We start from the raw sequence: 17,453 nt of genomic DNA, 5'->3' as shown, positions 1-17,453 counted from the left end.
GCTATTAATTTTTATTCTTTGGAGTGCAAGTGACTTGAACCACATTGGCTCTAAGCTGCCTGTCAACCATACAGGGAGAAGTAATGATTTACACAGGGGAGGAGGACTCATGCCAAAATCCACTGGAAGTTCTTAGGGCTGATTTACCTGGTCTGACCGGGCTCTGCATGCAGTTCTGCGACACCATGCCTGGATGGACTGAAGTTGAAGCCCTGTTGCTGAGGTCCATGACTGAAGGTGATGCTGAGGTAGCTTGCTGCAGACCTGACTGGTGCGGGCTATGCTCATGCTGGTTTGGGCTGGGTGGAATGCCATTTTCCGAGAGGAATTCTTCCAGGTCCATGTATTCCAACTGGAAAGTGTCTCCATCATATGGCAGTGTCTTGTCCCATAATGTTGGACCCAAGAAAGCTGACTGAGGGACTGTGGTACTGGTGCTGTCATCATCTAACTTCTTCTCCTTATCTTTTTCTTTACCAAATGCTTAAACAAAACATACAATAAAGATGTAAGAGCTCAGTAATTAGAACATTAGCTACCACTATTTCCATTATTTCTGCTGCACTCAGTTGTAAGAAATAAATTCTCCCTTCATGAAAATAACCCATTCGATTCACTCTATGTGGTAGAGAACTGAAGGCTCATGCCAGCTAAGCACCTCCGCTGGATCCAACTGCAAGGTTTTTCCTCTATTTTTAGTTAACAGTTCCACTGCATACATGTTTGACTGTCAGCTTCAATCGCTCAGTCTTAAATGTGATTATTTAAGCAAAACAAACTGGAAACTATGGCTGTATCGTGTTGAAAAGGAGGTCTTAATCCAAAATCCCAGCAATTTATTATCCTGTCATACTTCTGAATTAAGGTCCCAGTCTTGCTATTCCTTATGTGAGGAAAGCAGTCCCCAAATCCAGTACTTCTTAACATTACTTAGCACAGCAGTGCAGTCTGACAGAACATGTATTTTGACGTGCAGAAAAGTTAACAAAAAATTCAAAAGTAGAAGTGAGGAAAACAGTTAAAATGATGTTTCCTGCTCATTCCTACACCATCCAGAGGTCTCAGTACACACTTTTGAAGTGAAACACCTACTTTTGCTGCAAGATTTGCAAGATTACGAACCAGTAAAGCATCCTGTCAGCTACCTTCATAACGCGTTCTTTTTAACCGCATGCAATAACCCCGTTAAAATCCCGAGAACCGCTCTGCAGTGGGATTGGGAAAGCCGGTAATACAAACTGCCTTGGCTCCGGGAGACCTCTCACAGGTTTCCAGTTTTAACGTTTGATTCATCAGAAACACTGATCAATCCGCGCACCGCCTTAGCTTTCCCAGAGAGTTGTTAACTTCCCACTGCCCGGACACCTTCCATCGCACGGAAGGCTTCGGACCAGCGGGCACGACCGGACAGCTGCCGGCCGTAGGGGCGCCGAGGAGGGAACCCGGCTCCGGGTGCGGGGTCCCCGTCGCCCCATTTTGCCCAGCACCAAGGCAAAGCGCTCCCTTTCATTCGCTTTTCCGAGCGGCCGGAGCCGTCCCCGCGGCGACAACGGGAAACCCGACCGAGATCCCCCGTGAGCCCATTGCCTCGGGAAGCGGGGTCGGAGGGAAGGGAAAAGGGAAAAGGTATCGGGCTGGGGCCGCCATTTCGGGGGCCGGGCTGTGAGGGTGCCGCTGACACCGCCTGCCCCGGGGCGAGCGAGGGATCCCGGGGAAGCCTCACCGTCTTCATGGGCGAGCGGCAGCTTGAGCGGGTTTTCCAGCAGCGACTTCAGCACACCGTAGGTGGGCGGCAGGAACGGGGGGTTCAGCGGGAGCGGCCGCGACATGGTGAGCGCTGCGCCGGGGCAGCCGCGCTGGCAACGGCTCCTTCTCCTCGCCTCTCGCTAACGCAGCGCGGTGCAACGGGCGCCCGAGCAGCGGAGCGGGAGGGGCCGCTCGGCCGCGCACCTCCGACACCGCCGCCCCCGCCGCCCGCTCTGCACCGCGCGCACCGGCCGCGCGCCCATGTGCAGGCGCTACCGGCGCTGACGTCACGCGCGGCGCGGCACCGCCATTGGCGGCGGGGGGGAGCGGCGGGGAGGCCACGCCCCCGAGCACCGCCGAGCCCCGCCCCGCTGGCCCCGCCGCACGGGCAATGGAGGGGAGCGAGGCCTGGTGTGCTCCGACCGGCGGGGACCCGTGTCCCCGGTAACCGGGAGCAGTGTCAGTGATACCGGCTGTTGGCTTCGCTCGGTCCGTTCCCGGTAACCGGGAGCAGTGTCAGGGATCCCGGCTGTTGGCTTCGCTCGGTCCGTCCGGTCTGCGGGACCCGGGTCGGCCTCATCGCAGCGCGGAGGGTTCATCCGTTCCTGAGGAAACCGGTTACCGGGCCTGTGAGCGTGCCCTGTGGGAGCCACAGTGACCTTCCGCACGCCTCAGTCCCCAGAGCAGATCGCTTCTGTCACAGGTTACCGAGGCAAACCGGGTGAGACCACAGTTGCTCCGCACACGGTCCCACTGTCTCATAGCAAACTGTGTAGGAAGGAGTCTCCCTCTCCTCCAAGGTCCTCGCTGCGAGCTGGGCTGGCTCCATCCCCTGAGTCTTTAAGCCACCCACCCTGTCAGGAGCGGAGCCCTGGTCATGGGCTGCTCAAGATCCGCCACCCATCAGTACCTGCAGGTGTTTGTATCTCCCATCTTTCTCAGCTCTGCTTTTTGGGTAGCGTTCTGCAAAGCTTCACTGCCCATATTTAGTTGTTAAGCTTTCTTCAAAAGTCATTTCTTTACCATTAGCAAATATAAATAAATACTTACTGTAAGGAAATAAAGGCAAATTAACTGCATAAACATTTAGCAGGAGTGCCCAGTATGTAGAAATAAAAGCAGCCTGAGGAGCAGAAGTCTGCCTTGGAATGCACTGCTCTCCCCTTACATACCTGTCTATAATTATGTGCACTGAATAGGGTCTAGCCAAACAATCCAACTAAACCAAGTAACTTATCAAAGTCCAAAGTACATTCAGATCAATAAAACTGTTCTGGTACAACCGAAATCTGAGGACAGGCAGCTGGAATTGCCAGGCCCTGAGAACCAGAGATAGTGCAGTACAGACATGGTGATGGACAACTGAGCAGCGCCTGTGGGAGGACCTCCAAGGCCACAGTCGGTGGCTGCAGAGGCTGTGAGCAGGAATGTCACAGTAGCAGCATGGTAGTTTTAAAATCACCTAACCAGAAACAAGCAGTGGGTTATTAAATGATTGTACACATACCAATGTTGCCTCAGACGGCCAAATTGCTAGTTACTGGAAACCTTTAATTGCAGGGGTGCACAGTGAGTGACACAAAGATTAGGCCAACTGGCAATCCATATGCAGATGTGGTACAGAATGTTTTTTCTATGCAGTATGAAGGGGAAAAAAATCCAAACAATACATGTAAGAGATTAGGTAAGCAACAATGGAGAGTAAATAATAGAAAATGTTTACACTACTCTTGTGAGACCTCACCTGCAGTCCCGTGTTCAGCTCTGGGGCACCCAACACAAGAGAGATGTAGAGCTGTTGGAACAAGCCCAGAGGAGGCCATGGAGATATGCTGAGGGCTGGAACACTGGAACACCTCTGCTATGGAGACAGGCTGAGAGAGCTGGGCTGGTTCAGCCTGGAAAAGAGAAGGCTCTGGAAGACCTTCAAGCAGCTCCCAGTGCCTAAAGGGGCTACAAGAAACCTGGAGAGGGGCTTTGGACAAGGAAGAAGTTTTTCTCTGTGAGGGTGCTGAGGTCCAGAGGAGCTGTGTCTGCCCCATTCCTGGCATTCCCATTCCAGGTTGGATGGGGCTTGGAGCAAGCTGCTCTAGTGGAAAGTGTCCCTGCCTGTGGCAGGGGGTTGGAACTGGATGAGCTTTAAGGCCCTTTCCAACTCAAAGCAGTCTGTGATTCTATGATTCTATTATTCTATGATATGTAAAAGCCATGGGGATATTGGGAAACACCAATAACAAACATAGTTAGGGATGTGATGAGAGCTCAGCCTGAGTATAACTACTTATTATTTTATGGTTATTGACCACTACAGTCAAAATGCACTTGACAGCTGCATTTTCAGCTCAACAGAATGACAGTAAAACTGCACTGTGTCACCACTTGACATTGAGTAGGCTAAATTATGTGTAGCTCTGTGCAAGCATGGAGCACAGTGAAGCAGCCACTGAAGCCTGAATACAGTTACAGACCCTGCCCTCCCAACACACAGAAGCTTGCAATTTTCTGGGCGAGAACATTGGAACAACCCTTCCGGATATCAGACCAGCCAGAAACACTAAGCAATGTACCTGAGCAGGGTGCTGGAGCTGTTGTTGTCAGTCTCACACTACAACTGGAGCAGTAATTTAAGCCCAGCCTTGCCACACAGGCAGGTCTCATACCAAGTTGCCTGAACTGCCAGGCTGTCAGGACACTGTGTTCTTTCTGAACACGTGTGTCACATGTACCTATGAGTTACCCAAATACGCTGGCTACGCCTCTCCAAAGGTGGTCCCCCAATTAAAAAGACAAATCTCAGCCAGTGTTTTAATGTTTCTGTTTTTATCACAGAAATATTATCAGTTATATGCCCAAAGAGCCTGTTGGGTTCTTTTCAAACTAAGGCCATTTAGGTTAATGTTCTGTTACCAAGAACACCTTTTTTTTTAAATGTAATTCTTTATCAAATACAGCTCTCTACAGGTACCTGAAAGGAGGTTGTAATGTGAGGGGGTGAGTCTCTTCTCCCAAGTAACAAGCAATAGGACAAGAGGAAATGGCCTCAAGCTGTGCCAGGGGAGGCTTAGATAGGGTATTAGGAACAATTCCTTCCCCAAAGGGTGTTGGAGCAGGCTGCCCAGGACAGGGCTGGAGTCACCGCCCCTGCAGGTGTTCACACACCGTGTAGAGGAAGCCTTCAGTGCCATGGGTTAGTGGTGGCCTTGGCAGTGCTGGGATAAAGGTCAGACTTGGAGATCTTAAAAGGTCTTTTCCACCCTGATTCTATGATTTGAAAAGACAATCTGAACAGCCGTTACACGTTAACGGGTTCCTTCCACCACAAGGACAAGCAGACCGGGTCAGACACCGGTCACAGCACAAGCCTGTGGCCGCGCACACCTGGGGACACCCGGTTACCGCAGCCCTGCCGCTGACTGGAGCGCTCGGACACCGACCGACACCCGCACAGCTCCGGTCCCGGTGACCACCGCGGTCCATCCCTCCCTGCTCCCCCCCCCTCACAGCCGGGCCCCGGGGCGGGTGTAACGGCAGGGATGAGGCGGACACCACCGGGCACCGCTGTCACGCGGAGGCGCGCGAGGGCCGTCACGTGAGCGCGCGGGCTGACCTACTTCGGGCCAATGGCAGAGCCGGGAGGCCCCGCGGTGACGGCCCCGTACCGGCCGCGCCGCCGGCCCCTTGTCCCGGCTTCACCCCGACCGCCGGGCCTGGCTTGGCCGTGACCCCTGCAGGTCCCGAGCGGTGCGGGCCGCGGAGCTCCCCCGTACCCTGTCAAACCCCGGCTCTCCAGCGGGACGGGGGTGGCTGCCGATGGGATCGCAGCTCACGTTGGGTATCTCTTAGCAGAGCATCCACCCGATGGTCCTGTGCTGCAGTCTACCCTTGTCCAGGCTTTTAAAACTGAATAAGTACATTCCCCCCCCGAAGTTATTTTAAACATGTTTTACAATAAAGGTTCACTCGTTTAAAGAGTTCACAACAACTATGGCATGTCCATGGTTTTGCTGCAGCTCCCATTCTCTTGCACTGGCAATTGAGAGTTCTGCTCCGAAATACCTTTTGTAAACAAGGTATTTGAAACAAGATTGCAGCTTTTCTTCCCTGTGCAGAAAGCTTGAGTGAAAGTTTTCTTCAAGGATCCATTTAACCGGTATCCTCCAGAGGACTTACCTGTATTTCCTCCATAAACATGAATAAAAGCAGGCCAGGAAGGCTGTGCAGTAGTCATGGCTCAGCATAAATATCAATACTGATAGATGGAAAGATACCTGCTCTGGTGCTGTAAAACAGGTATATCATAGTCACCTTATAATCTGCAGCTTATGTGTATTTAAATATAGATTGGTCTGAAGAATCCAGTCCCTTTTCCTGATCATGTCATTTGCCTCTGGGTTGAAAAGGAGCCAGCACTGTATATGCAGTTTGAGAAATCCCTCAAACTTGAGCAAAGCTTCCCCCGATCAGGTATTCACATGGATACAGCTGGACTGCCAATGCCAGTTCCTCAGTTAAGTGCTTTCTTTTAAGTATGTTCTGTCTGAAGAAAGGAACTGCAGAAGTAGGGGGACAAAAACAAGGAACAAGGTGAAGAGGATAAATAATGCAGGAGAACAAGCTTTTGGGTCAAGGCACAGGACCCATGGGAAAAACAAATGGTTTACAGGACCTTAAATACCTCCTGGTTTACTGACAGATCCTCATCTCAGCCCTATGGGAGACAAAAGATGAAAGGATTGAGTGAGATGCACAGAAAAAAACAGATGAGAGGATTTGAAGAGGCTCAAGATTCAGCCTTTGTTTTAGTTCAGATTTGTCCTGAAGCAGAGAAACGTTCCCAGATCAGCCTCAGACAGCGGGACATTTCCAGCTGCAGTATGTGACGCATAACTCAGAGGTACATAAAAGCCACACGAGTAGGATCAGATACCCACACCCTAACTGGAGCTGGAAAACAGCACTTTTTGAAGAGAAGGTCGAGGAGCCCCACGAGCAAAGCCTGTCCCCTGCTTCCCTCCCCATCGTGGAGGTGCTGGAATTAGCCCTTGCTCAGCTTTCCAAGTGAAAGCCGCTACCAGCAATGCTGGATTACTGAAAAATTGATGTTTATTGCCCACATGGTGTGCAGCTGAGCGAGCTGCTGCGGCTCCTCGCAAGGAGGAAAATGCTTGTTGAATGAACCATCATCTGCCCCCGCCTTCTCTTATTATTATTTTATTTATTTTGTTAAGGTTTAATTGAATGTGGGCGAGACAGGTTTGGAACTGCTTTTGGGTAATGGCAGAGGAACTTCTTTTAAGTAATCTGGTGTGGTTCCAAAAGGCATTCCAGTTCTCAGAAAAATAGGTATTACCAGTCATTGCTTATATGCTGTGAGTTGAAAGATTAATAATCTTCTCTGCCAAAGTTTACAGTCAGCCTTCACCATGACAGTAGATCAAATACATGTACTTGCCTGGGCAGCTGACCTGGTTTGAACTCAGCAAGTGTTACTCTCTCTGATGACTGCATTTTGGGAACTAATGCTCTGCTATGCTTTTTAAAGCAACCTTAACCTTGTAAAGCATTAACCAGCCTCTCAAGCCCGTTTCAAGCACCCAGTGCCCTTGGTGCCTCAGCAAATTATTTCAACCCAGTAGGTGTGAGCATCCAGATGACAGAACTGGATTGAAACAAGTGATAAGGGAGTAGCTGGCCTGTTCTGCAGTCAGACCTTTCCCTGAATAAGGACAACTCCCAGCTGGTGCCAATGGGAAACAACTTGATCCCTTCCATTTATTCCTCTGCACTCCATTCCTCTTTCTGTCTCACTTTTGGCTTGCACGCTGCAGAAAGACAGTTGGAAATAGCTGTTCTTACATGCTCAGGCTGTTTGATTTTGGAAGCTGGCACTGGTTTTACTGGAGATAGAAGAGCACCCACGAGCACAGAATAAAACAGCCCATCCACAAGCAGAGATGTAACAGAAGGGTAGAGTGAAAGGTGCAGGAGCTGAGCATCTCCTCCTTAATCAGAGTTTCTATTGAAGTCAATGACCCAGATTTCTCTGACTTCAAATGGCTGTTTTCAGAAAGCTTGCCAGAGGCATGGAGCTGGGGAAGGTCAGGAAGAATTTAGCCTGAAGTATTCTGCATGCATAGGCTTATCAGATCTGGATCTGTGCAACTTGCAGCTGAAAACCCATGTTCTTCAGTGAGGTCTATGAAAGTCAGTGACTTTACTGGTACCCTGGGCTTCATGCTTGCAAGGCTGCACTAACTTTGGGATTTCTTTCTGTCCTGGATTTCTGGATCAGTTCTGTGCCATCCATCTTGCTCCCAGGTTTCCCTCTTAAAAATAAATGTAAAGAAAGAAAGCAGAAAACCCAAACTGGAGTTTAATCCTGGGGTTTTTATATTATTAAGAACCCAGAAGTGTGGTAAACCTCTCTTGTCTTTGGCAAGAAAGCCTGACCTTCTGCAAAAGATTGGGAAAATTCCTACAGACAAAACCCAGGCTTCTAAATATAAAGGTACTAGAATCATGCCATGTATCTTTATGAAAGAATCACTGTAACAGCACAGATTTTAAAGGAGCAGCAAATGGGGCAGAAACACACATTATTAATCTGCATGCAGTTTATTCTCTAGGTTTTGATTCATTACATCTTGCAGATGAGACTGACTTGGTTTTATGGATTTTTCTTCCCCCTCTTTCTTCAATGTACTCCCCCTTTCAGTTATATGCAGCAGCAGAGCAGGTTCCTGATATGGATGCCAGCCTGCAGCACCCTTCCTTAGCCCAGCCAGGGGGATTATGCTAAATTATCCTTTGTCTTATGGCCCATTTTATTCTGTTTAAATCAGAAATACCACTTGGAAACTAGTTGCTGTCTCAGTATCAGAATATGCACATTGAATATGTTCAATATCAGCATGACAGCTTCCTGGGTTTTTGGAAAACTACTTATGCAAATACCATAATGCAACACACAGTAACAATGAACACTGTCTTAAGAAGCAAATGTACCCCAGATTCTGTGTATGTATCTCCTTATTTTAGCTGATACAGGAAAGTCTGATTAGATCACTAAAGATTACAATTTAAAAGGGCTTGGAAAATATAGAGTATTAGTAAGGTGGATTTTTAAATGTACGTCCAGCCACGGATTCAGCTTTACTGATACAGAGCATCCCAAAGCTGGATTTCTGCGTTTATCAAAAGGAGGTATTTTCCCATAATCGTACGTTGGCTTTGTCTTAGCAGTGTGCAGAGCTGCTGCGTGCTGTGACGCAGGATGGAGCAGCTGCACACTGGGGATTGTGCTCCAAGGGAGAGAAATGGATTCGGAGCATTCAGACCATGAGTTACCTCTCCTTCCCGCTGGAGTCAGCAGCTCTGCAGCAGTCCTGCTGCCTGTTTCATCCTCTGAAAGACTCAACTAATTGCTAACATCTCCTGCAAAGACAAATGCGTACATATGAGACATACACTGAAAGAGATGTACAATGTTTGCCATTTCAAACTGTTCAGCTTTGTAAAGTTGTTGTTGTGCACTGAAGTGAAATGTTTAAGTTAGTTGAGATGCGCACAATAGCTGGCAGCTGTATCGTAATAACCCTTCAATATACATGCAGGCACAAGGAAGCATAGACACTGCTATTGTTGCTTTATTCTGCCTTTGACTTTTTTGTGTCATGTATTCTTTTAAAGTGATCTGCTCTGAGCTGCAGTAATGTGGGTGCATAATTGCCTGTATTTGGACTAAAGATATTCTTGTCTCTGTGTTTTCCTGGCCAGGCATTTGGACTATAAGCTATATTGTACACATCAGGCAGACATCTATTCAGAAAACATCCGACATAACTAGTTTAATATTAAACCAGCTTTGTATTATTTCTATTTCCATTAATTTTTAAAGCCTTTCAACAAAAATCTTTAATTCCCTTGCAGAGTAAATTGGTTTTGAAAGCTCACAATTAGCATTTCCATAGGCAGGTTTTGTTGTTTCTTATTCTTGGGTTTTTTTAAAACACCAAAGGGCATAAACATACTTACAGTTTTCTATAGCCATATGACAGCATTTATGCAAGGAAATAAAGATGTCCTTCTCTTGCATTTTCCCTTAAACAGCTTTGACCTGGAGACTGCATTATGTTGATTGGCATGAGGATGAAGGCTGTGATCTTATTTTTACTGTTTGTTATAGCAGTTTCAAACTTATCAAAGGAAGAAATAGAGGCTTTTCAAATGGCTGCTTGCCAACATCACTAATCAGAATTTTAATGAGGTTTTTCGAGGCCTAAATTAGGTCTAATTAACAATATATAAAGCAAATGTATAATGCCACAGAAGGGATATAACTGCATATAGAATGTTGCAATCTCTATACAAAAAGACATGTTGAACAGAATACACATTCTTGTGCTGGTTTAAATATATGCAGCTGCTTTTTCTGTAGCTGTTATGCCTTAATTAACAAATTGCCTTTGGAAAACATGGTCCTAGATTTTTATAACATGTTTGGCATCCCTGAAGGGGAATAGTGCAGGTGCTTATGGCTGAACCCCCTCTGTACTGGTCCTGTTTGCTCTGACACAGACTCCAAAAACCCCAGGTTGTGTTGATGACATGAGCTGTGCCCTATTACTTCCCCCAAGTGCTCCATTTGCCATCATCACATCTCTGGATGGACCATGTGTTCCTATTGTTTGTGGGCAGGATAACTAGCCTGCAGCTTCCATTTCATCACAAAAGGCATGGTTATATTTAGTCTACACACTGTTTTTCCTCCAAGCATTTAAGACCGAAAATGATTAACAACTACAAAACGTCATCCTCAAAACACAGTGTTGGTTCTTCCCCTGAAGTATATTCTGTGCAAAGAAGGATAAGCCAAAGGGACTTTTCTGCCCCTGCAAGATTTTGTTATTTATGGTACCATAGTTCAGTTTTCTCCTTGTCTGGTTTATCTCTTACATATGAAATACTTCAAAAAAGGAAAGCATCTTTAATCAGGGTTGCTCAGATGCAGCTTAATGCAATTGAACACCTCAGAACATGGAATTGCAGCTTCTGCCCAAACAAACCATTTTATTCACATACTGAGACCAATAACCAGGACATCTTGCAAAGCTTATTTGCAAATTTCAGGCCTAGTAACCATATCTCCTTTCTTTATCCCAGCTAAAGCAATCTCTCTTCTGAGATCCATTTAGCCCAAGAAACAAAACATAAATAACAACAGTAACAACAAGGGGTAAAAACCCCACAAAAGCACACCAGAACATGATGAGCATGAAACTCAAACCAAACACTCCCCATTGCACAAACTCCAGGTCATTATTTCTAGTAGTAATAAGTTGGAGTGTTCTGAACACTTGTGCAGGACTTTTAAATGTTGCTTTAAACCAGGTTTATCTGGAAAGCTGTAATGGGTTTATGTTAACTGCTAGAACCTGTAGTTAATGCAACAGTCCTCACCTGATCAGTAGCTTTGAACTAACATCAGCCATATTCTAAGTGAGCTTAAATAGCCACTTCACATGTGTGTTTCTTGAAGTGTGTAAATAAATATATTCACAGCAACATTAAAGAAAGAGCCAAACCACAGGGCAGAGGAAGCCAGAATAATTTTGCATCTGTTACAACACTCAGGATAATGTTTTGGTTGATTTATAGTGGAAATATTTGTTTTTCAGCTGAAACTTTGGTAACTCAGAACAGATGTTCACTGTGATGCTGGAATACTGTCTACCCATGCTTCTTTCTTAAGTGCTGTTAGACATTTAATCTAGGAAAAAATTAATAAACTGTGAAATTACTGTTCTTACAGAAGTTCCACAATAATGGGATTCCAGTTCGGTTATCTTCCCATTTTATCAGAATCTCAAGACATACAGTGACACATGGAGAAAAAAACTACCAAAGCAGCTAGATTTCATCTGGTTTGTGACCTTGGACAGAGGAGAAGTGCTTGCCTATCACTGTTTTCTTTATCCAAAGCCTTGTAGCATTGAACCAACTCAGCTCTCTGACTTATTTCCACCTTCACTGAGCTAGGGAATATTTAAACAAGGGGAGCAAAGAAGGTTCTGGTACTAAAAGAGTTATTAATATCTCCTAAAAACCACTAAGAATTCAGTATATTGTTTTTTGAAAGTCCTATTTGTATCACTTAAGGACCTGACTATAGAGCAGCCATGAGACCAGTTCTCCCTTCCCCACGATTTACTCATGTCCTACAACATTCAGCCAGAAGAGCAGAGGGAGAGCATTTCCATGCTCTTTAGGGGAGTGTCATGTTCTGAAACCCATAGACATCTCATTCGCTTCAGGAGCACCAAGCTCCAAAGCTCAGAAGTGAACAGCTCTGTCAGTTCAGAGAGGCTGCCTTTTTTCCTAGAGAGACAAGTTACAGTCTCCTCTCCCCGTGCAAACATCCAAAGCTATTTGCTGATGTGAATTCCATATTGCCAGTGGGGCTCTGCCTCATATCTTTTACCTTATGAAATCTGTTGTTTCTTCTAGGAACTTTCAGATACTCCAGTGCAATGTTCTTGTTTCCCAGGAAAAATCCACATAAGCTGAAATGCAGCTATTTAATGGTTATCCCATTTGCAGCTACCTTTCTTTCCAGGTGGCATCAGTATATTCCTAATGACTGATAACACTGACATCATCAGAGAGGAGCCAGTGGCTTGTCTCTGTGTGAAGCAAGTATTTTGAATTACAATTACTGCATTAAGCATCTTGAAGAGGTTTCCTCACTGATTCATAGTAATGCATGATAACCTGCTCAGCCTGGGGAGAGCTGCCTGCTGCCAGAGGCACAATGCCAAGCTCAGCACTCTGCTAGTGGCAGCATAGTGATCATTCCTGAGTGCCATCAGCTGAAGAAAGGCAAGGCAGAGTGTGTGAAACACTGCTTCCCTTTGAGCCTCAGGTGTTCTGCACCAGTATATCATCTTGAGAGATGCATTGTTAATGCTGGAAGAAGCAGAACCTCCGTACAAGTTTGTTGGACAAATACAGTACAAATGCAGATTTTACTAGAATATATTCTTTGTGAGCAGGATAGTATTTATAGTGGTGACATGAGTCACCTTAGATACCATGGATACAGCATTTCATCCGCTAACTCCCTTAAGTACCATCAGCTTTTCACAGTGTTTTGCACTTGCACTTGTACAACAGGGTGATTGTTTTGCTCCTCAGGGTGCTCCTTCCTCTCTGTCCTGGCAAGAACTGGACCCAGTGGACACTGAAATGCTTCTATGGCCAAGAAGCTTCCACATAACAGAAACAAAACTTCAACCACTGTAGACTTTTAGACAGGATTTTGGGAACATTTCTCTGATGCTTTGCTCAGACACCCATTATTTTACCTTGGCTGTTATCTAACTGACTTATGAACTGTTAGATTATGCAAAGTCTTCCTTGGAAAAGCAATCCCTTCTGCAAGCAGGGACATATTGTCTCATTTGAATTCCCTTGAGCAGTAAGCAATAGACCAAGGCACCCCTGAGATACTGGAGTGCTGGGCTCCCACCACTCTCTGCATCCTGCACATGGGTCCAAGGAATGTATTCACTCTGTGTCTGTTTATAATCCCTTATATCTGGGCTTTGAGCTATAGGGAACCTCCAGTCTGAGGCCCCAGCTGGGTGGGAATAGCCGTGCAACAACACCGAAAGGCACAGAGCTGCATCTGATGTTTGTCATACGTGCGGTCCTGGAGTTTCCATCACTGGAACTGCTCTTCTGTGTGTTATCAGATGGAAAAGTTCAGAAGTGTTATTTTAACACTGTTTGAAGATTACATTTTTCTTCTAACTTAAACCTTTACCCTAGATCTGCAGCCTTCACTTATCCAGACAGTACAGGGGTTAAAGCACCAGGCTGGAGACCAGCACTCATCTCTCCAGCCTCTGCCACCACTTGCTGCATGACCTTGGATAAGTCACTCAGTTTCCATCAGTGTTGTCTCATTGTTTGTCCTTGTTGACTGTAGGAGTAGGTAGGAGGATCCTAAGGGAGTAACATCTGTATCCCAGATGAGTATTTGCAGGAGTTAGCTGTGTGATTTCACATATAAATAAGGTAATGAGGTCTGTTCTGACACTGACAGATTGCAAGCCTCTTGTACACGACAGCCAGTTACTTTACAGTAATAAGTCCTGGAGCAGCACATTGTACTTCTCAACCTCACAGTAATATCCTCTTGTTGCTCTCTCAAGCCCTGTTAATGAGATGCTCAGAGGCTGGGAGAAGGCATCTGCTTAGTAACAGAGTTGGCAAGTTTGTGCACTTTGCTAGCACAGACAAACAGTCTAATAATGGTTCACCATAAGAAACCTGAACTGCTTAAATCCCAATTAGGGTGTGATCCTGCTGGGTGCTGAACGGTTGTTGAGAGCTGAACCATCCTCAGCCTGATAAAGGCACTTGGCATGCTGCAGGTCCGGTCTGGGTCAGACAGGGCACCTCTGCAAGATGCTGTCCTGCACGAAGACTGTGATTACTCTGGATTACTGCTAGGCAAAACTAGTTTACTTATGAGTTGCACTGAGGTTCTTTGGAAGCCAGTCAAAGGCTTTATTATGCTAACATTAGTAGCTCATGAGTAATCTCTGCTAGAACAATTCACTCTCACCAGGCTGTTGGAATTTGTCAGGTGCTGTACCTAAGCCACATGGACTGGTTTCTAAAATCACAGAAATCTGTGCAAACAGCCTATTTCTGGCATAAGGGTCAGAAAAGGGCCCGTCTTGGTCCATGAAAATGTCTTCTCTGGAGAGGTGATGCTGGCTCTATTATAAGTATAGGATTTGCTGTTATGTGAAGGTGTTTGTGTATTGTAACAAAAATATGTATGAGGGAGAGGATTTACACATTGCAGTTACAGACACAAGATGTGCTTTTGGTTCATGTAGAGAATACACATTTCAGCTCTCGGAGGCACCCTTATGATAAGGCATCAGCACAGACAGTGCTATTGAGACTTTGCAAATCAACTGAGAAAAAAACTGATTTAAAGCTTTCCAGTTCTATAACAGATAACAGGAGATGGGATTTCTTGTCAATAGTTACCAGAGTTCCCCATAACATTAAAAAAAATCAGCCCGATTTAGCTGTTTTTGCAGGTGCTTCAGGGGAGTAACTGCTGTTCCTTCACAGAGGAGGTTGCATACTGAGAACCAAGTGCCCTGACAGCCCTTTCCTGGCCATCCCTGCTCATGGATTGAGTGGTGACCAAGGAAACCAGGAGCTATTCCGAGCTGGTGCCTCCCCAGAGTTACTATCCTTCCATTCAGACATGGGGTATTCTTCCCCTCCAGTACCTGCCATTCCTGATTGAAAATGAAGATGTCAGACAGGTTGTCTGTAGCAGAAGTTTGCTCTGCTAGAGCCCTGTGTGAAAGCAACCCACATTTCCCTTTTCCTTGGGTTTAGGTACTGGTTTACAGCTGTTCATGTATTCATGACCAGAAGAACAGCCTGGCACCAGGCAGACCCATCACAATACTGCCACTGGGTTTCCAAGAGATAGTATTTCACCCTAGCATCCTTACCAGATTAAGTTAGATTTCATGACTTCTCCTTGTGCCTCAGTGTTTGGACAATAAGGGCAATGTTTGCTTGCCTTGAGAGCTACAGAGGAACTACAGCATTCCCATGAGCACCAGCCTTGTTCTGAAGACAGGCGAGGCTTCCCTGGAAGTGTGGTACCATTTCAAGTGGGGACTCCAGGGAGAAGTCTGCTGGCAGCCTTTTCATCTTCCCTGCACCCTGGCTCATGAATAAACATAGGGAAAGAGAGAGCTAGATGAAAAGCAGCTAGGACCCTTGGTGCTGCAGAGCTGTGGAACTTCCCAGGCATTAGCTGTAATTGGCTCCTCTCTTTCTGGGCTACCCAGTGTTTTAGCTGGAGTCTCAGTGTCTCCCCAAAGGGAGGCAGAGCAGCCCATTGCACCATGTGCTGAAGCAGTGCCTGCTGCTTTTAGGTCACTTCAAGAGCAAATCAGAGGGAACAGGAAGCCTCTGCTCCCTCTCCTGCCTCGACTCCAGACATCAGCCTGCTTGTGATCTGGCTTCAAGAGGCTTGAATCTATTTGAATCCCACTGTTGTCTGTAATTCTAACATGTCCCCCACTTCAAAACTGTGTCACCGGCACAGGGCTGCCACAGCTGAGGTTCTAAACCAGAATCTGCATCCAGATGTGCAATAGTCTGAAACATCCTGGCAGGTTAACTTGCAAGAAAATCTCTTGTGAGGCAGTAGTCACTACTAGCAATTACCAGGCTTTTATCTGTAGCTGTCAATGCACTGTGAAAAGTGGCTGTTATTCCCATTTTATAGCAGAAACAGCTGTTCTAGGGGTGTCTGAATACATTTAATACAGAAATTGCATGTCTAAAAGGTGTTCTAGAAAATCCCATCATCATCACATGACTGATTTTCTTCAGTGCACCCAGGAATTCAGCAGATCTGCTGCTTGCACTGCGCTTCTCCTCTTATTTGCTTTAAAGCAATAGGTTTTGGATTGTAGTTTTCGTTTTACCCCGTTCTGGGGCAGAGGAGAAGCTGAAATGTCCTCCCCTGATGTTCCTGTTGAGGCAGACTTTGAGGTAGGGATTTATTTGAAACTCTGTGAGGTTTAACTTGGTTTTGTGATCAAGAGGTGCTGAAGTCACACTCATGAAATCCAATTAGGCTCCAGCCCTGGCAGGGACACATGACACAGGGCACGTACATCCATCTGACTCCCTGCCCTTCCCTGCTCTTAAAGCCTTCAGTCTCTACGCCAGAGCCCTGCTTCTTATCTCAGGTATTTGGGATTACTGCGGACTCGATTCACCTGCTTGGGAGCTGTCAGAGCTGCAGGATTTCCCTTGGAAACATGGCAGATGGCAGGGAAAAGGCAGCTGAGACTCACTTCTCTCTAGGGAAGTGATAAGAACCAGGCAGAGCAAGAGGAGACTCTACAGGGTTACTGGAGTACCAGAGTCTATATTACACGCTACTTCAGCATCTAAAATCTGAATGGGTTAAGCACATATGTAGAGAGTTTAGGCTCAAGTGTCTCAACTACATTCCCAAAGATGGGAAATGAATGAGATTAATTGCATTTATACATTTCCCCTAATAACAAAATGATTCTTTTTGGTTGCATCTTGCAAATAGCCACATAACAAGACAGTCACAGTTCAGCACTGTGGCCATCCTATTTCCTGTTCCTCTGCATCTTCATTACTTACAACACTTTTGCATTTAATTTGAGGGAATAATATGATCTGAGCATGACAGGCAGCTTTCTTAATGGGCTTCTCTGCTCCTGCTCCTGCCATAACATCAATTATGTACAGTTATCTTTGACTCGGAACGTGTAACCCCCATGGTGACTAATTACAGTATCTAACATTAGGATCCCAAGTGGCAGAGACTGGAGATTAAAAAACACAGTTCAGGCTGCTACTTGGGGGCTGACAGCTTCACCATCCCTGGAGAGCTCAGTGCTCTTGGGTTTCTCAGGCCATTGGGGTTGGAAAGGAAGAGTGATGCATTACCAGCCTTTGGAGTAAAAATGAAAAGATTAGAAGGAAGTCCAAAGCTTTGCCCTTCCTAAGATCCTTTCTCTTCCCAAATCACTGTTATTGTTATATATTCATTTTAGACCACAAACATATTTTAATTTATTTTTCCATCTTAGTGCTATGTTTTAATGAGT

The 17,453-nt window shown here is 46.1% G+C and overlaps 1 protein-coding gene across 1 annotated transcript in view; it reads right to left on the bottom strand.

The window, feature by feature from the left end:
• Positions 1 to 1,967, bottom strand: part of HLF (HLF transcription factor, PAR bZIP family member) — a 32,499-nt gene extending 30,532 nt beyond the window's left edge. The window contains exons 1-2 of the mRNA XM_034067680.1: positions 1,724 to 1,967; positions 148 to 483 (exon numbers count right to left, since the gene is read on the bottom strand). Of these exons, the coding sequence (XP_033923571.1) occupies positions 148 to 483; positions 1,724 to 1,829 (442 nt within the window). The 5' untranslated portion in view covers positions 1,830 to 1,967. The remainder of the gene's footprint in view (positions 1 to 147; positions 484 to 1,723) is intronic.
• Positions 1,968 to 17,453: the final 15,486 nt, after the last annotated feature.

Source organism: Melopsittacus undulatus, chromosome 11 (genome assembly GCF_012275295.1).
Source record: "Melopsittacus undulatus isolate bMelUnd1 chromosome 11, bMelUnd1.mat.Z, whole genome shotgun sequence".
Classification (NCBI taxonomy): domain Eukaryota; kingdom Metazoa; phylum Chordata; class Aves; order Psittaciformes; family Psittaculidae; genus Melopsittacus; species Melopsittacus undulatus.
This window is presented reverse-complemented; position numbering and strand designations above follow the sequence as displayed.